Consider the following 11,712-nt stretch of genomic DNA (forward strand, 5'->3'; position numbering starts at 1 on the left):
TATCTGTCATCACATGCTATGCTGTGCTCTGTGAACCTGGTTAATATGAATATGATATTTGGAGAAATATGATGACTAAGTATGGTTTTACACCGCTTTTAGACTTTTCGAGGAATATGACGGTGGGGACACCAGAAATGGGCTTCAAACATTGTAGCCATGTAGGGAATTGAACGCGGGTCTTTCAGCATGACAAGATGTTTTAACCACATGGCTAATCTGCTTCTCTGGAAAAAAATGATGCTAACCACTGATATGTTGATATGTTGTGGTGACAAAGCCAACAGAAGCATGAACAACAACATTTAACATCCTAGAATCAGCCTAATGCTTTTGTTTGTTTGTTGTTCAACGCTACACTCAGCAATATTCCAGCTATATGACAGCGGTCTGAAAATAATCAAGTCTCAGGGACACACAATCCAGTGATTGACAACACGAGCATTGACCCACGCAAATGGGATATGATGACATGCATCAACCAAGTCAGTGAGCCTGACCACCCAATCCAGTTAGTTGCCCTTCCTACAAGAACGACCGTCGCCGTGGTCTAGTGGTAGAGTGTCCGCCCGGAGAGCGGAAGGTCAAGGGGTTCGATCCCTGACCGCGTCATACCAAAAGACGTTAAAAGATGGTACTTGTTGTTACCCTGTCTGGCGCTCGGCATTAAGGGGCTAAAACATGGACTGGTCGGCTCGGAGTCAGTATACTGTGTCTGAATGGGGTATTCATGTTAAACTGCGGCATGGTAGCTCAGTGAGCTAGCACTATAAATCGGCATCAGTCCAGACTAGTACAAGCAGCCACACACACACACGTGCATGCACGTCGCTATATAAGTGCAATAATCTTGGATGCGACGTTAAACCCCATTTCACCTCACCTCCTACAAGCACAGTCGCCTTTTACAGCAAGCATGGGTTGCTGAAGACCTATTCCACCCCAGATCTTCTTTTGGGAATGCATATGCAGCTACGGCAATATTGTTGCAAAACAGTATTCTGGTTCAAGGTGTTTTTCAGAGTATTTCAAACAGAACACTATTGAGAAGTCTATTATCTGTATAAACAATGAAAACCGGGCCAGGATTAAGCATTTGAACAAAAATACCTGTGGAAAGACATTTCACCATGTGATGTAGACATGAGCATGTCTTAACATGAGACACATGTACACCAAGAGCACATTAACGAAAATACCACATCACAAACATACATTGTAATACCCCACATACTGATTCAATACCATCCTCCCCATACCTTTACCTCCTTCACACAGCAATACTAATGTGTACAGCTCCCTAACACCAACCATCACCAGCCCTGTGTTCTGTGTGTCTCACCAGGGACTGCCAGACAGACAGACTGATCATGTCCTAGCCAGACCTGACATAGGAGGGAGGACAGGGCACCTTGTCAGCCAATGCATGACTGATGGCTGTGTGACAACAACTTGTACAGGTGGCAAAGTCCTTGTCATAACAGACTTCACTGATCTCATTGTTCTTGTACTATGTCTATACCACATGCATCCTGTTTGGCTGAAACTCTTCATGCTCCTTGTGTTTCTTTCAAAACATGTAAAGTACGGGTAAGCTTGTCATGCAGTTCATACCAATGCATACAGATGCTGCACACAACCAAACAATCAACCTTTACAACTTTACTTTGTACAAGTCTTCTGTCACGGCAGTTCTGAGTTTGAAATTATTTAAATAGTTTCATCAGTCCACAGATATATTTTGTTTCTGTATGTGTCTACAGGAATGTAAATTATGTATGTCTGTATATATGTATATATAAATCATAATGTCTTGTCTTTTAAAATTGCATCTGTCCCGTAATGGAACGTTTCTGCAATAAATATTATCTTATCTTATCTTATCATTTGCTACAGGGTTGCCATTTACTTAATGGTCATAGTGGTAGTCCACAAGGAAATGTCACTTCATGAACTGGACTAGCCTCGGACTGGTGGACCTATGTTCATTTCGAAACCCTGCAATTTAATGCTCTTTCAATTGCAAGTCTGTGGGAATCTTGTGATACCGTTAACTTGTTATTTGTATTTTGAAGATATATATTTCTAAATATGACTTTTTCTGGGACTAAATGTTAGTCTAATGGGGACAGAACAATGACTTGCATCTGTGGGAGAAACACAAGATCACCATCCTCCTCCCGATGCAAGAAGCTTAACTACCTCATCCCTCCACAACATAAAAGCACACCTGTGAGAAATAAATTCCGCACTAAAAACATTTACTTTCTCCATGTTCTAAATATATCTAAAAAAATTCACAGATACCGCTTCACACAGAAGTGAGTCACTTGATAGGTTGATACCAGCTTTTTAACCTTTTTCATTTTCATAATGATAAAGACATGCTTTAACAGCATGTACAATGCCATGGCTACCATGAAACCCGATCTTCTCCCGGACCAATGACTTTCCCCTGTTCTCAGCGGCATCAAGTTACATCATTCTACCTGAGGACTTGGAATGTGGAAATAGTGAAATTCTTATATATACATGACATGAGACAAAATTAATACAGTTAAGCAGCTAATATCAATAAATACGCTTTAAACATTATCCAAGCACTTTTCAGATGTGTTCAGACCGTCACACGCAATAATACAGCGATTGTTGAAAATACCACTGCAATACTATGGTCTCTGTGCTTTGAGCATAATATTTGAGTATAGAAGAATGTGCATATTGAATGAACTACTAACTACAATGAACTATTAATTGCAATGGTGGTGTAATTATTCCACTGGTATTGCTATGTACAATAAAAACCTTTTTCTTACCATAAAATCTAGACTTCCTTGTATTACTTCAGTCTCATCTATCTCTGATGTTGTCTGATATTAATTGAACACGTTATTAATGGAATTTTCTCACTCTTAAAACAAGGTGTATTTTGACCTCTTCTGATAGCAATGGACGGAAAGTTAATGATGAACAGATTTCTTTTTACATTTATCATTTTTGTAAAAACTGGATTTGAAAATTAACAGCATTTCAAAGTCTGTGAATAGAGCTGGGAATCTTTGCCAATAGCCTTTCACTGGCAAGCAATCTTATACACTTTTGATAAACTATTTCATGCTCATAAAGTGGTGAGGTAACCAATTAAATTTTTATCATGATTGATGATAAGAAAGTCAAGGGATATCTGTCACATTATAACCCTAAAAGCTAAATATCAAAGGGTGCTTAAATTCAAGTACCTTTAGAAGAAGACCTCAATGACCAAGGGCCCAGCGTACTTCAAACACCACTGTAAGATGTCAAGGAAGTAGTAGTGTAAGTCCACATATCTGGGCTATCTGATAAGAGGAATTGATCCTATTACATGCTACAGTTCAACATACTAGATAATTCATGTAGTATGCACTGTCGAATGAGGTGTGTAAGATCTATGGAGGTCTAATACCCATAGAGTCAGATAGTTGTCTAGGCAAAACCAATATACATAAGGTGAAAATAGGAATTGATTACTCTGATGAAACTGATATCCTTGTATGATATTTTCATGTTAATCTTGCAGAAAACAATCAATGAATATGTCAGTTGACCAACAAATTGGTCAAATCCAACTCATTCTGTGTTCATTTCCGACCAGTGGTTTATGTAACCTTACCAGGCTTTGGGAGAAAACAATTCGTTCATCTAGATTTTCACAAATCTCGGACCAGACAAGTTTCAGCATGGCAGCATCAAACCATGCAAATTCTGATTTGTTTCTTCAATGCGAAGAATATATTTAGATTGTGACCTTTATTCTCACAAAAAACACCCACCGTGTTACAAGAACATATTCAACATTTCAGTTATGTATTGCATAAAACACATGACAAGTTGGTATGACGGTAACCATGGAGAACTATTTCCTGTTTACAGTATTAAATATCAATTCAATAAAATTAGACATTTTTAAGTACCTTTAATATTAACATAAAAGTTTGTCATAATTAATAATATTCATCTAAATATATTGATCTTTCTATCTAGAGGGTGTTACATTTAAACAGAGGATGAAACTCATCTCCAATAGCTGGTCAATTGCAGAGGTGGCACGTTCGATCCTCCCGGAATAGACCATGCCATAAGCCAGACTCTACACTGTAACAGGTCGATTACGATTTGATGTTCTAAATTTAAGTAGGGGGTATGAAATAATTATTAGGTAAAGATAATATTCTTCAAAAGGAGGCAAAGTTTTAAAGGAAGAATAGAAGTTTCCCTTAGAGCTTGACCATAAACTTAATATAATATCAGATGCAAAACTCAATACTTTTTCACAAACTGACAATGATAATAACTGTCAACCCCATGTCACTAACAATGGAAGTGAACTATGTGTTGAACAATGTTGCACTCACCACACACCAAGGATACATATTGTTTTTGATAACAGAGCCATGTGTGTGTGTGTGTTGTATATAAACACAACATACACTGGAGAAGTAACTACAGTTCAACACACTGCAAGGTTTGTTGACCTTACCAGCAACTCACTACTGACCCCTGACTTCTCCTCCACCCCTCAATCATATCACGTCAAGCACTAAACTCTGATATTTGATGAAACCATCAAAGAGATATCTTGGCTGTGGTTCAAGACTGACAATGATTGCAGGTGCAGAAGAATGAGATTCTTGCAGTTTCTAAATACCAAAACATTCCTGTTATCAGTGATGGAATTTTAGGGGGCCCTGGTGTCCTTGAGATATTCTGCTATAATATTTTAATATTGTAATCCAGAGAGTCTCTAAACATTATAAGTACTGAACTCGTCACATTACAGCCATGACAAGGATCTCTTGGCGGTCATGCTTCATTTTGAACACTGTCAATCATAAAAACCTGTCTCAACATGCTTTTGAGACACCTTGGTCAAGCATTTGACATAGAAGGTATGACACAATATCACATCGAAATCTTTAACAAAAACAATCTCACCTTTCTGCTCTGCTCATGTTGCTATAATGTCTGTGAATGACAAGGAAGGTGTAGGTATCGATGTGACACTGGTTGTCAGTGAGCATGTGACATCAGGGTATCCACGGAGGTCAGAAACTCAACTGCCATGTGTCCCCATGTACCACCTTCATATGTAGTTTCACTCCCACCTCCAGGGCAAGGCCTAACGGGCTTGCGGTGACTGCTGCCTCACAGCCAAGCAGGCAGTCTAGCAATCAGCCTCAGACAGCCTACACAAACATCTCACAGCTTGTGGCGTAATGGAGATAACTTGTACTCCACACAAGCAATCAGAGAGGGGGTAATCTTACAGCTGATTGAGACCTCGGAAAGCCTCGGGGTGGGGGAAGCGTGCCTGGGGTGGGGATAAGCCTAGGTGAGGGTCTTCATCATCAAAGTAGAGACCCAGGGTAAGCAACAGACTGGGTCACTTTGTTCTTATTGTGCTGTTAAGATTATAGAAGTAGATCCAGAGCATAGACCATACACTGTGACTTATTTGTCTGGGCCGGAGTTATTTTTATTCCCTTTCATTCATTTCAGTGTAGTGTTGATATTACCAGTGGGGAAACTTTATTGATTTTTGTCATGGAAAGTTTTTTTAAGACTTTGGAGAAATGAGAAAGTTACTCCTTTATGTGTCTGGACTAAATCAAATTTCTTGAAAATAGCCAAGTTGTCTCCAAGGTCTCTTTCTTATTTGTCAAATGATTTTCCTAATAATTGGATTTTAGAAATTTGAAAGAAATAAAAACTGTTTCCAATTAAAAACTTGAGGAATCTGTAGCAGTGGAAGTTTAAACTTTAGGCTTAATTCGATATTGTCTAAGATGAAACAAATCAGCAAGTACTTTTAAAATTGCAACTATGACTTCAAAAGATCTTAACACAAACAGTGGTGGACAGATGGACAGAACATGAAAGGGGAGGAAGAGTCAGCACATTTCTGAGAGCTTGTCAACGGCAATTAACAAATTACTTCCACAAACAGACCTCAAAAAGACTTGAGGGGAGACACACATGTACCCCACTGGGCAGTCATTGAACCCGAATCTAAATTTGCATCCACATAGACACCATGATGAAGGGGATGAAGGAAGAAATAGGGGAGGGGGCACAGTGAAGCGAGACGGATAATCTGTTGTCTAAATATACATCACAGAAGTGTGATAAGAGGTCTTAACGGGCTGGGGGATTACACTGGACAAGCAGTTGCTGATGTTTTACTGTAACACCAATCACAGCCATGGGATAAAGAGGCATGGAACCAAGGAGATTCAGTGTCCTAGAGAATAACAGGTACATGATCACAACATGCTTTCCACAGGATCAAAATAATCAACTACAGGGAATTTTTCAAGAAAAGTGAGATATGTTCATAATAAATATTCTTTCTGAATATGCTTTTAAAGGAATCCTATTCTTCAAAAATATCATCATACTTTTCTAGCATGCAAATTACGGAGCTTTAGATGATTGGGTGACCTGTATGCCCCTAGTTCTCTTGAAACACATACACTTGAACATCACAGATGTTTGCAACATACAGAAATTACAAAATGCACTAAATAGTCTTTCATCTATTCATCATGTTCATCCATCATGTCAAGTCATATATAACAAAAGAATATATTGTTGAATTTAAATAATTTGGGTATCTAATTAAGGTGACAAGTACAGAAAAATGGTATCTAATTTCATATTTTCATTGCCATTGTGTCTATGAAGATATATTCAACATATTTATAATATCCTGACAATACAAAGATTGACTGCTTTTCAACAGAGAGCCATGGTTGATCATTTCATTTTGTATGAGTAACCAACTGGTAGAGACTGTTCATAACAAAATGTAGGAGCTTGTCCTGTGCTACAATTAATAAGAACTAAACACATTTTCTTTGAAAGTGAGAAGGAATGTTTTGAGGAAAAACTCCGTTAGAACATACAAGATCTTTGAGGAAAAACTACCGTTAACTACAATCATGATGTTTGAGGAACAGCTACTGTTACAAACTACATGGAAATTGTAATTAGCAGGTTATGGCTAAGGCCATGAAGACAATCTTACAAAGCTATCTGCTACAATAACATTTTTCAGAGACATATGACAAGGCTATGGATTAACACTAGGATAAAGACAAAGACAGCAAGTATCCAGAGGTGTGATCGCTAATCTCATTATGTCCCAATACCCAGGTGGTGTGATAACGCAAGTTATATCCCTGCAGTACTGTATTGACTGTATGGTAAATACTTTGTAGTACAAACAGTGAGACAATCACACAAGGTGAAGCTGTATAATGACCTAAGGAAACACTGAAGATATGATTGAGCTACAGGGAACACTCACTGTACACACAAACTTGCAGCAATCCAATTTCAATCTGATGAGGATCCGCTGTCTAGACAGATGATTAAGCAGAGGCAGCATCACAATGTTGCACTTCCACTAGACAGATAGCCTCTATACAACTGGTCTAACCACAACATATTAAAACAAAGCCGTTTCCAACAACGCTAGATTGAAATCCATCTACAAAACACAAATGGTGCATAAACCCTCTTATACTGTACTTATTTGGTCCTAATTGCAGAAATGGATGTAAAAGTAAGAGATGTTTGACATATATTATATAGTGATTGAATGGGGTTTTATTCTAGTTGTAGCTTTCCCCTAATATCCCAGTTATATCACATCCATATCTCATCAAATCTCATCTTCATCTGATCCATATCCCAGCTATATCAGATCCATATCCTACCTTTATCTGATCCATATCCCAGCTATATCAGGTCCATACCACAGCTATATCCCCCCCAAGATTCCAGCTATATATATCAGATCCATATCCCAGCTATATCCACTCCATATCCCAGCTATATCCCCTCCATATTCCAGTTATATCAGGTCCATACCACAGCTATATCCCCCCAAGATCCCAGCTATATATATCTCCTCCATATCCTAGCTATATCCCCTCCATATCCCAGCTATATCCCCTCCATATTCCAGTTATATCAGATCCATATCACAGTTATATCAGATATATATCATTAGTGCATGAGTGTGGTTGTTACTCCATTGTTGGCATTTCAAGGTGTCAGGGACGACAATCAGTTCAAGAGTGGACTTCCCACCATGTGACATACACTTCAACCACGAGGCCATCCCACTTTCCTCATGTTCTTTAGACTGCCTCACTGAACTGTAAGCATGTTGCCTTCCAACTGTCATGTTAATAACTGTAACATATCAGCCTCTATCGGTTTTCAGTTTTAGCCACTACAACATAAATAGTACATGGTTTGTTTTTTGCCACACTCAGCAATATTACAGCTATAGTATGATGGGTGAGTGAGTGAGTTTGGTTTTAGGCTGCTTTTAGCAATACTCCCGCAATATCACAAAAGAAATAAGATTTCACACATTGTACCCATGTAGGGAATCGAACCAGGGTCCTTGGTGTGACGAGCGAACGCTTTAACCACTAGGCTACCCCACCAACCCTATTGTATGACGTGGCAATCTGGACCAAGTACACCAGTGGTTGATATTATGAGCAACAATCCACATAATCAAACAAGTCATCGAGTAACCTGATCCAATTCGTCATCTCTTATTGCAAGCATTGGTTGCTGGGCACACAGTCTAACCTGGAATCACTCATGGGAAGCTATTCCATTTAGTAGACTTAGCAGATGAGTGAGTGAGTTGGGTTTAATGCCGCTTTTAACATTACTCCAGTTATATCACGGAGTGTCAGCATAATGTGGGAGGAAAGCCTGAAGTGATGCGAGTCTCAGACGTTTACCACTTCGGTGAAACCCATGAGCACGGGTATGGTGCTGACAAACCTAGAAACATAATCGAGGCGAACCGGGATTCGAACCCACAATCATAGGTTTCTGGTGTGCCCAAGGGATGCAACTCTGCACAGCGAATCGCGGCGCCTTAGACGACTGGGCCACCCGTGCCCCCCCTTAGCAGACGACAATCCATGTGTTACAATGGGCATCTACTGAAACTGATGCCCAAAGGCATGTTAGGGGAATAGTCAATGCTTTCTTTATGTTTATATATGTTAGTGTTAGCCTTTACGATAGGAAAAGCTATTGACTTGATATATATATAAGTACTGACATCTCTAACCTATTATGAGTGCTTCGCTCAATAACTAACAAATTACCCATTTCCTTGAGTTGCAAGACTGGTGAAAGTAGTAACTGCTTTAAACAGAATTACAGTTCGTTACAGCTCCATATGGGAGGTCATTTAGTCAATGAATGACACTGTTCATAGTGCAGCCAACATTAGAATAGGAACACAATTGTGTGGACACACTTTATACTAGAGACACCATGGCTTTATTTGGATCATGCAAAATTTCATCCTTGTGATTTTTGAGTCACTGAAAATGTAGAAGTGTGCGGTGGATAATGAGATATTAGATACGACTACAGACACCTCCAGGTCAGATGACCCTAAACAGGGAAAAACAACATGAATTAGTTGTCTACTGAACACTGATGTTCTGATTCTAAAGTACATACTCTGAAATTGTACATATTGTTTTCTGGTATCTATATATTTCACAGCAGGGCCAGCAAGATATTTGGCCCCAAGTCTTCAGCAAATCAACATAGTTAAAAATTCCCAAACCAAAATTAACATTTTCCCTAATCAGTTAATGTAATAACTAATTTTATGGCTTTGTAGAGATAAATTGTATTTCCACAATAACAGGCCTAATAACAAATAAGGAAAAGGTTTTACTGCTCAGTTTTATATTATTACAATGAATACAATTTCACATTACAATGTTAAACTACCTCTGAAAATCCCAATTTTGAACAAAATAATTTTTTTCCCTAATTGCCTGCTAGGGACACTTCACCTAAAAATTGGGGATAAAACCCTGTGTTACTAATAATATAATACAATGCAAATACCGTGTTGACCTCATTTACGAAACAGCCTGAGCCAACAAAAGGACACCGAACTGAGATACATGTACATTCATGGACTGATCTGAACACAAATATTTTTGCTCTAATTGAAACTGAAAAATTTAATCAATGTTGAAATTAATTGTTGTAAACCAGTATGCGCGAGCACGAAGCCATGTCATATAAACAATGCATTACCATGCGCCATTGCAAATTCTTTTCAGCTGTCAGCAGAGGGCACATACCCCTCTAATCACTGCTCATATCACCTTGGTCTAGCCATGTCAACCCATGTAGGGATTCTGTGTCAGACTGGTCCCAGTACGTCATGCTTGTTGCAAAAGCTCACAAAAAATGAGAATATAGTGTATCACGATCTCACAAACTGACGACTCAAGTATCGTATCTACCTAAGTATCGATGGTATCGTAGGTATTGTGAATGGTTACAGCCCTTCTGGTTTGCCTGGTCCCAACTCAACTGTTTACATGCTGCTATGATACCAGCCTAGGCCTAATTCTTTTGACCCTACTTGCTCGAACAATTCTCACAACATCATTTTCAGTAGATTTAATGTTATTATATGTGTTGAGCTTACAAGGCTGAACAGAATTTTCGGGCTTCAGACTAGTGGTCTGGTTTGGTTATTGTTGTTTAATGCCGCCTTCAACAATATTCCAGCTATTTGATGGCGGTCTGTAAATAATCGAGTCTGCACCAGACAATCCAGTGATTGATATCATGAGCATTGATCCACGTAATGGGGTTGTTGTTGTGGTTTGTTGTTTAACATCACACTCAGCAAAGGTCCAGCTATATGACGGCGGTCTGTAAATAATCAAGTCTGGACCAGACAATCCAGTGACTGATATCATGAGCATCGATCCTCGCATTTGGGATCGATCCACCCAATGGGGATACGGTGACATGCATCAACCAAGTCAGCGAGCCTGACCACCGGATCCCACTAGTCGCCTCTTACGACAAGCATGGGTTGCTGAAGACAATACAATGCACAATACATATGGACCTGTATCGTGATGATGATCAGGATGATGTGTGGCCTTTGATACAATACACAATACACATGGACCTGTATTTTGATGATGATCATGATGATGCATGGCCTTTGATACAATGCACAATACACATGGACCTGTATTTTGATGATGATCATGATGATGCATGGCCTTTGATACAATGCACAATACACATGGACCTGTATTTTGATGATGATCATGATGATGCATGGCCTTTGATACAATGCACAATACACATGGACCTGTATTTTGATGATGATCAGGATGATACAATTATGAAATACTTATTTCTAAATTAACCATTAGGCTATATCTAAAGAGACATAAATCTGAGCTTGAAAGGCCATGTGCTTCCTACAAACCTACAAACAATAATCAGTGGTTTCCGGCACCCAGTGTGAAGGTTTATAGTCAATAAAAAGGTGTACCGATGAAAAGAATGAGACACCTTTATTCGGAAGACTCTACTCGAGTGTAAGTACCGGTGCGTGCATTTGTCTAAACTCCAGGCATGCAATAAAAAATCTACAATTCTTGTTTTACTAGCTTGAACTTACTTTTTACCAGTTCTCCGAGTTGTCATACAGTTGATATATCATGAAATGTTCAAAATCAGTCACATTTTAGACAAATATGTTTTCTTTTGCACAGAAACATCGTTTTCGTTGGACTTTTTGAAATTATCGTTTGACAGGTGCACATTTACTTCCTGAGCATGCGCAGCCCA

General features: G+C 38.9%; 1 protein-coding gene across 3 annotated transcripts in view; it reads right to left on the reverse strand.

Annotated features, from left to right (window-relative positions):
* The window catches only part of LOC124110453 (kelch-like protein 8), a 28,359-nt gene extending 16,667 nt beyond the window's left edge, over positions 1 to 11,692 (reverse strand). Inside the window, exon 1 of one of the 3 annotated variants that reach the window (XM_046469827.2) lies at positions 11,543 to 11,692. In XM_046469827.2, coding sequence (XP_046325783.1) covers positions 11,543 to 11,568 — 26 coding nt within the window. In that variant the 5' untranslated portion in view covers positions 11,569 to 11,692. Of the gene's footprint in view, positions 1 to 4,974; positions 5,292 to 11,542 lie in introns of those variants that run through there. The other 2 variants (XM_046469825.2, XM_046469826.2) reach the window with 2 other exon arrangements.
* Positions 11,693 to 11,712: the final 20 nt, after the last annotated feature.

The sequence above is a fragment of the Haliotis rufescens genome, unplaced genomic scaffold (assembly GCF_023055435.1).
Source record: "Haliotis rufescens isolate VD_foot unplaced genomic scaffold, xgHalRufe1.0.p SCAF_7, whole genome shotgun sequence".
NCBI classification, from domain to species: Eukaryota; Metazoa; Mollusca; class Gastropoda; order Lepetellida; family Haliotidae; genus Haliotis; species Haliotis rufescens.